At 43.1% G+C, this 17,209-nt stretch overlaps 1 protein-coding gene across 1 annotated transcript in view; it reads right to left on the reverse strand.

Annotated features, from left to right (window-relative positions):
• The window catches only part of LOC120530770, a 350,925-nt gene that overhangs the window by 314,312 nt on the left and 19,404 nt on the right, over positions 1–17,209 (reverse strand). The window contains exon 3 of the mRNA XM_039755354.1: positions 8,129–8,200. Within this exon, the coding sequence (XP_039611288.1) occupies positions 8,129–8,200 (72 nt within the window). The remainder of the gene's footprint in view (positions 1–8,128; positions 8,201–17,209) is intronic.

Consider the following 17,209-nt stretch of genomic DNA (forward strand, 5'->3'; position numbering starts at 1 on the left):
CAGGCCACACCATGGCAGGCTGCAGAATTTGAATTACAGCCGAACATTTTTCTTAAATGAGGTAAGACGTAACAAAACAGATCACTTCAGATTAATCCAATTCTGAGTCACGTGTGAGGCAGAACCTTCAGCTTGGGGCACAAGGAAAGACCCTGGATGTCCATCCATTACAGGGAACACTCCCAAGGGTAATTTGGAATCATCAATTAACTTATTCCAGACATGGTTTAGGATGTTCAAAGTACAAGAAGCAATTACATTTTTTTAAACAAAACTTAAAACATCTCCGCCCAAATCAGCCCAATGAAAAAAATGAACATTAAAAGAAATAAACAAGAAAGATGGCAACCCAGAATTTCAATGAGGAAATGAGGGTCCACAAAAAACAAAAGCTGTGTCTTCAAGGGTTTAAAGGGTCCCCAACCATCCAACACCAAGCCTGTTGAGAAGCAGATGCCCACATTTAGACACCGGATGACCTATTAGGATTGGTTTTTAGTCATTGTTATAATTTCTACACAACACACACACTCCTTCTGCTCCATTGTTTGTCTGCTTTTTAAATTGTACCTTATACTGGTGATTTTGCCCTGTTACCCTTCCCCAGGATGGCTTATTCAGGGCTCTCTGGTGTTCAATCATAAATTACTTATTTAAAGGAATACCAACCCAAAAATAGTATTTCAAGATGTCAACATTCAGGGCACGACGGCAAACAATATCAAAGCATTCATGAAAATTTGAGTTGCAGAATAAGAACATAAACGACTGATGGACCGAATGGTCTCCCTCTTGTTTGTCAAGCCGATAGTCAAATATCTCATCCAGATCCTTTCTAAAGGTTGTCAAGGCGTCTTCTTCAAAACCACGTCCTGGTAGTTGGTTGCCGATTCCCACAACTCTTATGTAAAAACAGTGCTTCCTGAATCAGTCCTAAATGTACTTCTCCCTAATTTCCACTAGGTGTCTCCGATTCACTGCGTAGCTCAATGGTCCCCAACCTTTTATATGCCCCACACCCCTAGAAAGAGTAATACTGCATTTTCACAAGAAGTGACATTTCAAATTTTTGAACCACATACAGAACTGGGGGTGAAAAAACTGAACTTAAAAAAAAAAAAAGCTTTTAGTTCAATAAATTTAAATAATGTACAAACCGGATTCCAAAAAAGTTGGGACACTATACAAATCGTGAATAAAAACTGAATGCAATGATGTGGAGGTGCCAACTTCTAATATTTTATTCAGAATAGAACATAAATCACGGAACAAAAGTTTAAACTGAGAAAATGTATCATTTTAAGGGAAAAATATGTTGATTCAGAATTTCATGGTGTCAACAAATCCCAAAAAAGTTGGGACAAGGCCATTTTCACCACTGTGTGGCATCTCCCCTTCTTCTTACAACACTCAACAGACGTCTGGGGACCGAGGAGACCAGTTTCTCAAGTTTAGAAATAGGAATGCTCTCCCATTCTTGTCTAATACAGGCCTCTAACTGTTCAATCGTCTTGGGCCTTCTTTGTCGCACCTTCCTCTTTATGATGCGCCAAATGCTCTCTATAGGTGAAAGATCTGGACTGCAGACTGGCCATTTCAGTACCCGGATCCTTCTCCTACGCAGCCATGATGTTGTGATTGATGCAGAATGTGGTCTGGCATTATCTTGTTGAAAAATGCAGGGTCTTCCCTGAAAGAGATGACGTCTGGATGGGAGCATATGTTGTTCTAGAACCTGAATATATTTTTCTGCATTGATGGTGCCTTTCCAGACATGCAAGCTGCCCATGCCACACGCACTCATGCAACCCCATACCATCAGAGATGCAGGCTTCTGAACTGGCGTTGATAACAACTTGGGTTGTCCTTGTCCTCTTTGGTCCGGATGACATGGCGTCCCAGATTTCCAAAAGAACTCGAATCGTGACTCGTCTGACCACAGAACAGTCTTCCATTTTGCCACACTCCATTTTAAATGATCCCTGGCCCAGTGACAACGCCTGAGCTTGTGGATCTTGCTTAGAAATGGCTTCTTCTTTGCACTGTAGAGTTTCAGCTGGCAATGGCGGATGGCACGGTGGATTGTGTTCACTGACAATGGTTTCTGGAAGTATTCCTGGGCCCATTCTGTGATTTCCTTTACAGTAGCATTCCTGTTTGTGGTGCAGTGTCGTTTAAGGGCCGGAGATCACGGGCATCCAGTATGGTTTCACGGCCTTGACCCTTACGCACAGAGATTGTTCCAGATTCTCTGAATCTTCAGATGATGTTATGCACAGTTGATGATGATAGATGCAAAGTCTTTGCAATTTTTCGCTGGGTAACACCTTTCTGATATTGCTCCACTATCTTTCTGCGCAACATTGTGGGAATTGGTGATCCTCTACCCATCTTGGCTTCTGAGAGACACTGCCACTCTGAGAAGCTCTTTTTATACCCAATCATGTTGCCAATTGACCTAATTAGTGTTTATTGGTCTTCCAGCTCTTCGTTATGCTCAAATTTACTTTTTCCAGCCTCTTATTGCTACTTGTCCCAACTTTTTTGGGATTTGTTGACACCGTGAAATTTTGAATCAACATATTTTTCCTTTAAAATGATACATTTACTTGGATTAAACGTTTGATCTGTCATCTACGTTCTATTACAAATAAAATATTGACATTTGCCATCTCCACATCATTGCATTCAGTTTTTATTCACAATTTGTTTAGTGTCCCAACTTTTTTGGAATCCGGTTTGTACCTTTATAAGTCTTAATCTTGTACACGTTTCCCCCTGTGAAACGTAGACATCTCAGGTATCTTGTGAATCATCAAGCAGTGAGAGAGAATGGCACACGATCAACGATCAAGGGGGCTGGGGTAACTGGAGACCCCCATGGCACACCACTAAGCAATGAAACACAGTGGACAGGCTTTGTCTCCCGAGAACACCTTTACTGCCATTCAAAAAGTGACCCACTGCACTGTTAAAATTGCTGTGCTACTGCCAGGACCACCAGCAGAAGAGATGAGGCTAAACGTCAGCAGAAGGTGTTGCATCCAATTCAGTCTCTCTTGTCCCAACCAGCAAAAATGTCAAACCAACCTCGAAGTCTGTGAAGTTTCAGGATCAGGGCTTGCACAGAAAATCAAAACTTGATGTTGGCCTTCACTATGGATCATTGCAAGGTCCAAATTCAATTCTCTTATCCATCCATCCATCGATTATCCAACCCGCTATATCCTAACTACAGGGTCACGGGGGTCTGCTGGAGCCAGTCCTAGCCAACACAGGGCGCAAGGCAGGAAACAAACCCCAGGCAGGGCGCCCACACACACACACACACACACACACACACACACTAGGGACAATTTAGAGTCGCCAATACACCTAACCTGCATGTCTTTGGACTGTGGGAGGAAACCGGAGTACCCGGAGGAAACCCACGCAGACACGCCAATTCTCTTATATAAAAAAAAAAGTTATGTTATTTGCCTTTATGAACGCTCCACCTGCAGCAAGGAACCCACATTTATGAGATTTTTTTCGTAGGGGACAATTACACACACAAAGCTCGATTCTTTTATATCATAGAACAGGAGTACTAACTAATAAATGACCTACAAATGACAGCACAAACCGCAAGACACGGACTGCTCCACGATAAAGTCGAACAATTAACCTCACTCAATTCTGGCAAATTGCAATGCAATCTTCCTCTTTGTAGCACCCTCCGAAATGCCATCTTAAACCCCGTGAGGGTGTGGGCATCCCCTGTTGGGAACCTCTGGTTTAGCAGACAGAATTCTACTAGATCTAGCCTAGTTTATCAATGCCTAGGAGAATTTTAAAGACTAGGATTTGGTCCCCACATACTACTAAATACGTTTAATTCTATCAGAGTAGGACAAGTCCTTAAGTCCTGGGAAGCAGTTGGTTACACTTCCTTGCACAGCTTCAAGTGCTTCTGTGTCTTTCTTGTAGTGTGGTGACTAGAAGTGCGCACGCACGCACACACACACACGCACACACACGTCCAGATGCGATCACACAAGTGCAGTATATCGTCTGAGCAGAACGTCCCTCAATTTATATTGAACAATCTCTACAATATAACCAGACGTTTTATCCGCCTTTTTAAATAGCTTCTGGGCATTGCTTAAATCAGGGGGCTCCAACTCCGGTTCTGGAGGACCACCGTGGCTGCAGGTTTTCATTCCAACCCTTTTTTAATGAGTGCCCCATTTGTGCTGCTAATTAACTTGTTGTGAATTCATTTTGACTGGTTTTGTTAAGATTTGTTCCCCTGAATTTCTTCATCGTTCCTCTGAATTGCTTCATGTCTTTCCTTAACCCCTTGTTGCCTAAATTTATTTACAATTATTTCAAAAAAGAAACTATTTGTGTTTTTTCTGTCACATGGATGCTAAATTAAGCGGAGACTGTTAATTTGAATATAACACACAAGCAATCAATAAGCTGATATGCATTTTTATCTTAGTACAACTTACCTCAAATTTGGACAATTTCTCAAAATTAGCAGCCAAAAGCCACGTGCACGGCTACGCCAATACTTCGCTTCTATAAGAGAGACGTAGTTTCCACTATGACTGCTAGATGATGTGACTGGTGCTTCCAATACGATCCTTGGTATGTATCGAATATCCATCCATCCATCCATTTTCTAACCCGCTGAATCCGAATAGGGTCACGGGGGTCTGCTGGAGCCAATCCCAGCCAACACAGTGCACAAGGCAGGAACCAATCCTGGGCAGGGTGCCAACCCACCGCAGGACACACACAAACACACCCACACACCAAGCACACACTAGGGACAATTTTGAATCACCAATCCACCTAACCTGCATGTCTTTGGATTGTGGGAGGAAACCGGAGCGCCCGGAGGAAACCCACGCAGACACGGGGAGAACATGCAAACTCCACGCAGGGAGGACCCGGGAAGCGAACCTGTATCGAATATGCATTCACTCGCATTGGCGGGATACATATGCCACCTCGGCGCTGCATTCAGGCCGGAAGCAGATTGATGCAATTTCACGACAATTGACTACAAGGGGTTAAATGGCACCCAAACAGAAATGAAACAAGAAGCGAGGGAGCCAACAGAAGACCAACTAAGTCAGGGCCTAAAACTCCTACCAGCGGCTTAATGAGGTGCCAATTCTCGTCGTTAATTAAATCCATTCTTTAATTTAATGGCTATTATTGCTGCTCTCGTGGTGCAATTGCAGACATTTCTGAAATTGTTGATTTTCTCTTTCTAAGAGCACTGGAGACCCGAGCAGATCGACATTCATTGTTCTTTATTTTCAGATATTGTATGATGGACACCAGTTGTATCTCATTGTTTGGTTGCTAATTAAGGAAAAAGAAACAATTAAGAGGTCTGAGTCTTCAAGAGCAAGTCAATTAAAATGAGTTCAGAAGAAGTTAATTAGCAGCAAAAACAGGACACTCATTAAGAAACGGGTTAGGATGAAAAGCTGCAGCCACAGCGGTCCTCCAGGCTTAGATGATGAAAATATTGTGTCAACATAAACCCCTAAATCCTTTTCAGATGTTGCTTCTTAGCTCGGTATCTTCCATCTTGCATTTTTATTGTATTTCATTTTTCCTACTTGTAGCACTTTGCACTGCATTTTCCAGGTGTTCGCCCAGTTCTGAAGATTTTCCCAAGACTTCTTGAGTTATTTTTGCTGCCTCCAAAATGTCCACCTGTCCTCCAATTTTAGTTTCATCTGCAAATTTCACAAATTGACTGGCTTTATTGGAACCAGTATATTTAATCTAAATCAGAAAAACGGTCCCAGGACAGACCCCTGAAGGACGCCACTGATGACCTCACTCCACATAGAGCATTCTCTCCCTTATCTGTACTCCTTAAATCCACACGTATTCTCAAAATGTCACTTGTACTTTTTTTTTTTTCCTCTTTATTTCAGCTTATACAATTTCTTGTACAGTGATCCCTCGCTATATCACGCTTCGACTTTTGTGGCTTCACTCTATCGCGATTTTTTTCTCATACACGCTTACGTCACTACGCATGCACTTTCTGAGAACTTTTATCTAAGCCCCACGATGGCTCCTAAACGTGCTGTTTTTTCTAAGCCTTCTGACAATAAAACTATGCGCCGGAGGAAGATGCTTACTATCCAGGAGAAGGTGAAACTCTTGGATGTGATTAAAGATGGCAACACCCTACAAAAGCCTCCTCACGCATATGAAAAGACAGCACCAGCAACTGCCTATCATGACGTTCTTCAGCCGCGTACCCAGACACCCACTGCCTACTCCTAGTACTTCTTCACTGAAGACAACAACGCACCTGCTGAAGATACTGCACTACCTCTGAAGACTCTCCTACTGAGGTCGTGCCTTCATAGGTTAGTGGTTGTGTGCAATTAAATGTACAGTACAATAATCTACTAGATAAAAGTGGTCGGGATTGTCCTTCCGTCCCATGACTGCAAAGCGTAGCGGTATTCCACTTATCACAGACTTACTACTTGTGGCTTGAGGTACGAAGTGACGCGATGTGAGAAGAGTTCTGGTGCTCTCATCGTTCCCTTGCTTTTGTGCGCGATGCGCTGGAAAAATAGACGAAATGATGTCTCTGGAAATAATTAATGTTGATGGAGTACAAATGCCTCACCGCGTAGTAAATATCAGGGGAGATGGTGCTTGCTTATTTTCATCTATAGCTTATTTAGTGCATGAAACTCCGTCTTTAGCGGTACAGATTCGGGCTGACATTGTACGACTTTGGACAGGCACTTGAGGGATAAAAAACGTAGGTTTTCGGGAGATGTTATGAATGGGTGCTTTGATGTTCTCATTCCCTACACTTACATGCCCGATGTACACATGGAGCGCACAAAAATTGAGGATAAAAGTCAGTCGCCTTAAAAGGCGAGTGCGCCTAGTAGTATGATATTTGTAACGTCTAATATGTCTTATTTTCTCTTATTTTGTCTAATATATTGGGTAATGCGAGTGTAATGGTGACTTAAAGGGTGTTATTTCATGTCTAGAGGGCTCTAATAATGTTAAAAAAACGTATTTAGAAGTCGTAAACAGGTTTTCTATACTCTAACTGCGAAAATAATCGATTTATAAATAAAGAATCCTACTTCGTGAAAATTCATTTATCACGGTAGAGTCTGGAACGGATTAACCGTGATAAACGAGGGTTCACTGTATTAGGACTTTGTTAGTTTTCACATACCCCTTGGGGTCAGAGCGCAGGGTCAGCCATTGTACAGCGCCCCCTGGAGCAATTGAACGTTAAGAGCCCAGCATTACCTCAAGGGCCCAGCATTAGTGAGGATCTCTTTTGGCAGTGACGGGGATTCGAACCGGCAACCTTCGGGATATGGATATGGATGTTGTCTGAAAAGCTTGGTGCAATCTGGCCTTAACAACATTTGCGTAATGCCATCGGTGAGGCCGGTCAAACCATATTGGTGTTAACCAAAAGATAATAAAGAGGCACTTGAGCCTCATGACTGGTAAAACCAATGCGGGTGCAAGTGTGAAGCCATCTTGGGTAGGGTAGTTATCCCACTCAGACCTCTTATCATTTTTTTTTTACTTTATTAACCACTGAGGGTAGATTGTCTTTTGTATGCCATTTGGAGGTTTGAACACAGGGTCAGCCATTGTACAGCACCCCTGGAGCCATTTTCAGGTTACAGACCTTACTCAAGGGCCCTTCTGACAGCAACAGGATTCGAACCGGCAACCTTCGGGATACCAGCGCAGATCCTTAGCCTCAGAGCCACCACTCCGCACCTGGCAGGTGCAGTCCTCGGATGGGGGTGGCGGGTTAGGGGGCCTAGCTCACTAATCTCTGGGCTCACTGGAAGAAGTGATGAACATGCTGGGGTCTTTCAAAAAGAATGTGGAAGGGAAAACCAGAGCAGAGTTCACACAGACAATGACCAAGTGCAGAATTTGGACTAAGGACGCCTGAACAGTGAGGAACTGTAAGCATTCTGCCACGCATTGAAAGACAGGTAGATCTTTTTATTTCCTTAAAATATGGTGAATGCTTTAACAAACAGTTGCTCTTTTTCTGCATATGCCATATACACAAAAGAAATCATTCTCTAAACATTACCTTGGTACTGATGCCGGATGTCCTCTTGGCTAATTCCACTGGAATACAGTCAATAATGAGTTCGCTGGGAATCTAAATGGATTCACAGAAAAGCATGAAAATTTTTTTCTTTAAAAATAAAAGTAGCTTAAGAAGCAACACAAGAACAAAGCGGTAGAAACTAATGTGCAGCAATTTATATAATGAGAGAGAGCACTTTTTTGTTTTTTTTAAACCATCCAATGGTATAATGATTTGCTCTGCCTCACTCCAAGGCATTTGCTCCCAGACGAGGCTGATGCGTGCTTCATCAAGTCCTCCGCACTTGCACCTCCTGTCCATTAAAATTTAAATACACATTCACTTGACATTATGATGTCTATTGTGTTTAAGGAGAAATGTGCAGTACGGAATACACAATGCATTTACTTCTGTTTGTAGAAAGATTTTACAAAATGAGGTGTTAAAATTTAACTTTAAAAACACAAATTATAAAGAATAGGGATGACGATGTACTCTGTAGTGGATGAATCTTCTATCCAATGTTAGATCAATCCTCCCTGGTACCTGGGGGCAGTTCTTTTTAACCCTGTGTGGAATAACTTAATATTCTGATGCCCACTTAATCCAATTTAGGGTTATAGGTGGCCAGAACCAATCCTGGCAACGACTCCGCTATCAACACAGGACAGAGGATGGGGAAATGTGACTAGCCTTCCTAAAAGCTGGTTGCAGGTTTGGTTGACTAGCAGTTACTAACTGGCACAGCATGAGACTGTGAAAGTGGAACCTGCAATGAACTGCCACCATTTCTTTCCTTTCACTCTGTGCTGCTGGGATAGCCTCTAGCCCCCTGAATTGTATCAGACAGGTGTGAGAATGTTCTGTTGTAACACCTAACCATAGAAGAGACTTAAAATTCAATAAAGTGTTCCTAAGCCAAGTTGGGGAGCCTGCACTGGTACAGTGCGTTGCCACACCCACTACACGACAAAACAACTCATGATCCCAGTTTGCAGCCCCCCAGGCACACACACGGTCCAGTCCCACCCTATGGAAATGACCCTCTATCTGCCACAGCCAGGTGTTACGTGGGCGAACCCTTGGCCACGTCCAGCCACTTGGGTCCCCAACAATGAGGATCTTATGAGCCAGATCACCCTCGGGGGAAATGTGTCACATGGCCGTAGTGCCGTAACTGACGCTCCTTCACAATAAAGGTAATGCGCCTCATTCGTTCCTAATTCAAGATAAATTAACATTAGAAAGCTTTTGACAAGAACAGGCCATTCATCCCAACAAGCGTAACAATCCCATCCACTTAACTCCACCCAAATAACATCGGAACTCAAGAAGGCACCACACATCACATCATAAGCAAAGGGCCATGCAGTAACAAACCAACATAAAGAGTTTTTCACTTCAACCTGGAGCAACAACACTCAAATCCATTCTTGAAGACTTGGTATCATAAAACATTTCTGTGGCAAGATAAAGTAGAACTCTAAGTAGCTAGTAAACAGCCAGCCTCTTACAGGTTTGTCTGTTGCGTCTGTATTGTGTCATGTCTTCCATGTCACTACAGATGCAGTTATATTTCTATTATTCTTATGTTTATCAAGAAATTGCATTATTCCTTTTCTTAAAACAAGTATGTTTTAGTTACCTTGGCCAGAGGCCTGCCTCCTACAGAGAGGAAGGAAAATAAAGTGAGAGCTCCATAATCAGTTAACTGATTAACAATCAATCAATTCTTCTCACATTAATGAGTTTGGAGGCTTTTACTGGAACTCGAGCAGATCAGAGGTTTCTACACACCTCAGAATTCATTGTGTGTCTGCTGGCAGCAGTTCCATCATCAAGGAGGAGAAGTGTGCCAGGACCTGTGCCAGCCATACATGCCCAAGCCAGAACACCCCAACCACCATGTTTAACAGATGATGCATCTCTGGCACTTCCTTTTTGGTCTCCACACTTTGCTCTTGCTGTCAACTCTGAGGAGGTTCACCTTTGTCTTCTCTGTCCACAACACTTTTTCCCAGAATTCTGCAGGTTCTTTTTCGCAAACTGTAATCTGGCCATCCTGTTGTTAGGCTTGCATTTTGCAGTGCAGCTCCTGCGTTTCTGTTCATGAAGTCTTCTGCTGATAGTCGTCTCCGACACGTCCACGTCCACATCGGCCCCTTGAAGACCATTTCTGATCTGTCGCACAGCCGTTTGAGGCAGTTTTTGACCATAGCGAGGATTCTTTTGTCATTAGCAGTGGAAGTCTTCCTTGGCCTACCAGGCCCTTTGTGTTTACTGAGCTCACCAGTGCATTCTGTCTTCCAAACAGTTGATTTTGGTCATCCTAAGGTTGTCTTCATGTCTCCAATGGTTTTATTCTTGTGTTTCAGCCTCATGAAGGCTTCTTTGACTTTCACTGGCACAGCTCTTGTCCTCATGTTGAACAATGGCAGCTGCAAACTCCAAAGGGTAGAAGCAAGCCGAGGTGTCTTATGATGGGGATACGAACACCTGTAATGCCAATTGTCCCACACATAATGGTGCCCTGAAATGGGGAGGGGGCACGTAGAAAAACTCTTTATTTGAACATGCTGTGACCAAAATGTGTATAAAAACCCCTTAAACAAAAGTCCGCAATGTGCAATTTCATCACATCTGAATTGTTGGATTTGTAATTTTAAACAGTGGAACAGATGACTAAATCAAAGAAAAATGTGTCTTTGTCCCAAGCATTATGAAGGGCACTGTAATTTGTAATTACTTGCTACCCTTCGAGTTTCCTTTAAATGAAATGTAGCTCAGCAGGCCGATCCCCACCTGCCAAGAACCATGTTAGTAAACCATTGATCCATTTTCTTACTCAACAAGGAAGCAGTTAAGAAACTGGATGGCCAGATTTCATAAACTTATACTAACTTGAAGTTTCTTCTAGGTGCTGCTCTCTTCAAAACACACAAGGATGCGTTTAAGACATCAAGAAAATAGTTTCGAGTGGACTCCACAATGGCAGGTCCTTCTGCCTGCACTGCAACACAGGCCGCCTTCTTTTACACTTAATTACTTTTCTATTGCTCAACAAGTAAATTGATAAGAGTGGTTACAGCTTTTGTTATGCTAATAGGAAATATATCATTTTATATGCATTTAAGTTGCTTTTATCGAACTTGAAAAAGAAAAAGAAAAAAAAATAGCGTTTTTTCCTTTAATGAGCATCTTCTTTTCATGATACCACTAATTAAACAAAAAAACATGTAATTTTAAATAGTGGTAATTATGAAGAAAATAGCTTTTGATTTTAGTAGATGGATGGAATGAACGAATGAGGGCTTCTGTTTCCAAAACAAAGGAAGATAATTAAAATCAAAATGAGCTTCATTAGGATGTGTGAAATTCCAGAGGAAAACTTCACAGCTTAATAGCTGACCAGCTGTTAATTGTTATGACAGTAATCCAATCACGGGGGTGAAAATTATGTGATTAACTAGAAGAGGCAATTCCACATGCTGCCTCTCTCCACCTTGGATGCTCGTCTCGTCACGTGCGAAGGTGACCAGATCACAGCCCCAGGTGACACAGTCTGACAGGGCGGCGCAGTGACTCAGTGGGCAGCGCATCAGCTTCACAGCTCCAGGAGTTTGGCTTTCAAATCCCAACCCATGGAGTTGGCTCACTCTTTCTGTGGCATTGGGATACGGTGGGCAAAGCACTGGCCTGTGGTTCGATTCATGGCTGTGCCCTTTGGCAAGTCACTTTAACTCTTCTTGGGCGCCATCAGCTTGGACAGTTGGGGTTCTTTTGTGAAGGGTACCCACAAACCTAAGACAGTGGTTCACAAGCTCATTCCTGGGGTCCCTTGTGGCTTTAGGCTTTTGTCTGCCCATTTTCACAAACAGTCATTTTATCTCAGGATAATCTCATTCTTTAATCAGTTGGTCTTTTTTTGTGTTATTCTGCATTAAGAAAAGAGCAGCAGTGTTAGGGGGTTTGGTGAGGGGCTCAAAAATCTGCTTTCAAGTTAAATTCAGATGCTGATTCCACCGTGTTCAAAACATTAGGACTAAATACAATGACAGAGCTGATCTTTACACTAGAATTCCTGAAGCCTACAAAAAAAAAACTCGTAATCCCGGGCCACCTTAAATTCCTTCACACCTCTCCATCCGCGTCTTTTGTTTTGCAAATGTGTTGATCAGCACTGGCAGCAGGCAGCCTGCTATCTCATTCCCCCCACACTGCCACAGCTCAACTGTTTGTAGTGTGTTTATCTGGGTGTGAGGTGCCTGGAGTTGTATTGGGTAAATAATATATCGTTATTAGGAACAGATTCATTTCATGAGTGTTCCATGTCCACAACAATCTGGGTAAATGTTGGATGACAGGAAATCTGAGGCAAGAAATGTTGAACACATAACTAGAACAGAAATCTTTTTCATGTTCTAGTAATAATTGGCCAAATGTTCGCCGATGACATTGCTATTGTGGGCTGCATCAGGAGTGGGCAGGAGGAGGAGTATAGGAACCTAATCAAGGACTTTGTTAAATGGTGCGACTCAAACCACTTACACCTGAACACCAGCAAAACCAAGGAGCTGGTGGTGGATTTTAGGAGGCCCAGGCCCATCATGGACCCCGTGATCATCAGAGGTGACTGTGCAGACCTATAAATACCTGGGAGTGCAGCTGGATGATAAACTGGACTGGACTGTCAATACTGATGTTCTGTGTAAGAGAGGACAGAGCCTACTATACTTCATTAGAAGACTGCGTCCTTCAAAATCTGCAATAAGATGCTGCAGATGTTCTATCAGACGGTTGTGTCTTCTACGTGGTGGTGTGCTGGGGAGGCAGCATAAAGAAGAGGGACGCCTCACGCCTGGACAAACTGGTGAGTAAGACAGGCTCTATTGTAGGCACAGAGCTGGACAGTTTGACATCCGTGGCAGAGCGACGGGCGCTGAGCAGGCCCCTGTCAATCATAGAGAATCCACTGAACAGGATCATCTCCAGACAGAGGAACAGCTTCAGCAACAGACTGCTGTCATCGTCCTGCTCCACTGACACAGTGAGGAGATCTTTCCTCCCCTACACTATGCGACTCTTCAATTCCACCCGGGGGAGTAAATGCTAACATTACTCAAAGTTATTGTCTGCTTTTTTATTTATTTATTTTCATTTTTATTACTATTTAATTTAATATTTTTTTTGTTTGTTTTTTTTGTATCAGTATACTGCTGCTGGATTATGTGAATTTCCCCTTGGGATTAATAAAGTATCTATCTATCTATCTATCTATCTATCTAAATGCAGACATGAAGTGTATAACGTGTGAAGACTGAAGTCCAAATATCAAATAAACACTTTCACAAAAGACACAGATATAACAAGTGTGCTTTTCTTCTAGAATTTAAACAAAGTAAAAGAAATTGGGATAAGGTACCCCACACACACACGGACGGCTGGTACAGAGGTAAGACCTGCTAACTCCATGTCAAGAGGTTGCGGGTTCGATCTCGGGTCCTTCACGCATTAACTGTTTTGAGTAGTGACAGCTATTAGTATCTTATATATAAACGCCTACGCGTGTGTGTGTGTGTCCGGCCCAGAAGCGAGAGGTGGTGTCAGGGTATGGGCTCCACCTCCGAGGAAACAGAAAACTAAATGTTCGTCTGGCCCGGAAGTGTGAGGCTACTACAGCATGAAGCTCAGAGAACCAGCAAGTCGGCCCCAAGTTAACGAGTCGGAAGAAGAAAGCGACTCTGTTGCCAAAGTAAAACCGCCGAGAAAAGAGAGAAAGTCTTACACAAGCGAGTAGAGCACTTCGGCAAAATGAAACCTAGGAGAGAGACACCCACAATCATTCCTTTCAATTACCTAACATTTTTTTTCTGACAATTTCAATAGTTGAGGACCCCAGGCTTTTTACAGCACGGGCTTACATAGCTAGTTACAGAATAAAAACATACATTTGATTTATTCGAGTTTATAACAGCTGGTCTAAAGTTATTGTACTTGTAAAAGTTAGCGTTTTATTTTATTATTCACTTTTATTCTCTCACTCACATTCATGCTCCCCCATATCTGACACTACTAGTTTTCAAATAACGACGTGCTATAACAGATGAGGATTAGACATCGGAGAACGAGAACATAAGCCCTTCCCACAAGAAACATTCACTCGCACATAAGAACAAAGCAGCTACACCAGGCGTAAAGGAAACAGATCGGACCGCTTGGATGCAGCAAGAGGTTGGAGGTCATCCTGCCAGTGAATCTGCCACACACACACACACGTCCAATGACATGCGAGTAATTCGCCCAAAAAGGAAGTCTGTCTGCCTTCTCGGTACCATTGCTTTGACGTGACTTTAGCTGTAGGTGCCCAGAGGGGACTGGGCAGTCTCATGGTCTGGAATCCCTACAGATTTTATTTTTTTCTCCAGTCGCCTGGAGTTTTTTTTTTGTTTTTTCTGTCCCCCCTGGCCATTGGACCTTACTCTTATTCTATGTTAATTAATGTTGACTTATTTTGTTTTCTTATCGTGTCTTTTATTTTTCTATTCTTTATTATGTAAAGCACTTTGAGCTACTGTGTGTATGAAAATGTGCAACAGAAATAAATGTTGTTGTTGTTGTTGTAGGTGGAAGCTCCTGTCGCACTTTCCACAACTGTTGTCACGGTTCTGCCTTTGTCCAGAAACGGCTCCATAAGTTTTATTACCTTAGTCTCGGAAAGTCTTTCTCCCGTGGGACGACTGGGATCTTTTCCTGAATAAGGAGTGGCACTGCACATGTACTTGGTCAGCATGCCCGTGTTTATCAAACACAGGAAGCTCTGCAGTCTACTTGTGACTTTCCGCTGTAGGAAGTAAATAAATCAAGGTAGATAGGTAAATAACATTTAATGTGGCTTTTATGTAAGGCTTCAGGGATTCTAGTGTTAAGGAAACCTGATTTTAGCATGGTGTCTGTAAATGTATTTGTCTATGGAAAATGGAAATTGATTTTCATGTCTCAAAATTGCAATTTCCGTTGGGATAATGACAGTAACTTCTCACTATTTGTGGATTTCGTTGTAGCAGATTCGCTGTTCCACTGTTGCAAAAGACTTACCCGTTTTGCTTACCAGCTGTCTCATCTTGGATACTTGTAGACATGCTCAGCCGAGAAAAAAAAAATTCAGAAAGGCCAATCATGCAGCAGAAGGAACGGATAAATTAAACTGACCCAATCAATGATAGCGGAACACAGTCCTTACAAACTTATTGTTTATATATACACTCACCTAAAGGATTATTAGGACCACCATACTAATTAGGTGTTTGATCCCCTTTCGCCTTCAGAACTGCCTTAATTCTACGTGGCATTGATTCAACAAGGTGCTGAAAGCATTCTTTAGAAATGTTGGCCCATATTGATAGGATAGCATCTTGCAGTTGATGGAGATTTGTGGGATGCACATCCAGGGCACGAAGCTCCCGTTCCACCACATCCCAAAGATGCTCTATTGGGTTGAGATCTGGTGACTGTGGGGGCCATTTTAGTACAGTGAACTCATTGTCATGTTCAAGAAACCAATTTGAAATGATTCGAGCTTTGTGATATGGTGCATTATCCTGCTGGAAGTAGCCATCAGAGGATGGGTACATGGTGATCATGAAGGGATGGACATGGTCAGAAACAATGCTCAGGTAGCCCGTGGCATTTAAACAATGCCCAATTGGCACTAAGGGGCCTAAAGTGTGCCAAGAAAACATCCCCCACACCATTACACCACCACCACCAGCCTGCACAGTGGTAACAAGGCATGATGGATCCATGTTCTCATTCTGTTTACGCCAAATTCTGATAATTGCATTAATGAGAAATTGAACAGGTGTTCCTAATAATCCTTTAGGTGAGTGTATATATATAACTGCTCACAAAAATTAAAGGAACACTTTTTTTATTGGGCCTGGCATGAAATCAATTAAACCTGTCTGATAATTTTCTGGTTGGTTAAGCAGCTGAGGTCATTGTTAATCACTTTCAGCTGTATTGGTGTTCATGGACTTAACGACAGGTGCACTAAAGTGGCAACAATTAGAAAACCCTCAAAACAGGACTGGTTTTACATGTGAAGGTCATTTCAAGTTTCTCCCTCTTGATCTTTTTTGGCTGGTTTTCCACTCGTGCTAGTTTTGGCTTGAGTAATCATCTCTACTGGCAGTATGAGGCGATTCCTTAACCCTACAGAAGTTGCACAGGTTGTCCAACTTCTCCAGGATGGCACATCCACACGTGCTGCAGCAAGAAGGTTTAATGTGTCTCCCAGCACAATCTCCAGAACATGGAGGAGATTTCAGGAGACTGGCTGTTATTCTCGGAGAGCTGGACAGGGCCGTAGAAGGTCCTCAACCCATCAGCAGGACCGATACCTGCTCCTTTGTGCAAGTCGGAACAGGCTGAGCACTGCTCGTGCCCTACAGAATGACCTCCAGCAGGCCACTGGTGTGAATGTCTCTACTCAAACAATCAGGAACAGACTTCATGAAGATGGCCTGAGGGCCCGACGTCCTGTAGTGGGCCCTGTGCTCACTGCCCAGCACCGTGGAGCTCGACTGGCATTTGCTCAAGAACACCAGAATTGGCAAGTCCGCCACTGGCTCCTGTACTTTTACAGACGAGAGCAGGTTCACCCTGAGCAGCTGTGATAGGCGTGAAAGAGTCTGGAGAAGACAAGGAGAACGATATGCTGCCTGCAACGTCGTTCAACATGACAGGTTTGGTGGTGGGTCAGTGATGGTCTGGGGAGGCATATCCATGGAGGGACGCACAGACATCTACTGCGTAGGAAATGGTGCTCTGACTGCCATAAGGTATCAAGATGAAATCCTTGAACCCATTGTCAGACCCTACGCTGGTGCAGTAGGTCCTGGTTTCCTCCTAATGCACGACAATGCCCGGCCTCATGTGGCAAGAGTATGCAGGCAGTACCTGGAGGATGAAGGAATTGAAACAATTGAATGGCCTTCACGATCCCCTGACTTAAACCCAATAGAACATCTGTGGGACATTATGTTTCGGTCCATTAGGCGCCCAGGTTGCTCCTCAGACTGT

The sequence above is a fragment of the Polypterus senegalus genome, chromosome 6 (assembly GCF_016835505.1).
Source record: "Polypterus senegalus isolate Bchr_013 chromosome 6, ASM1683550v1, whole genome shotgun sequence".
Classification (NCBI taxonomy): Eukaryota; Metazoa; Chordata; class Cladistia; order Polypteriformes; family Polypteridae; genus Polypterus; species Polypterus senegalus.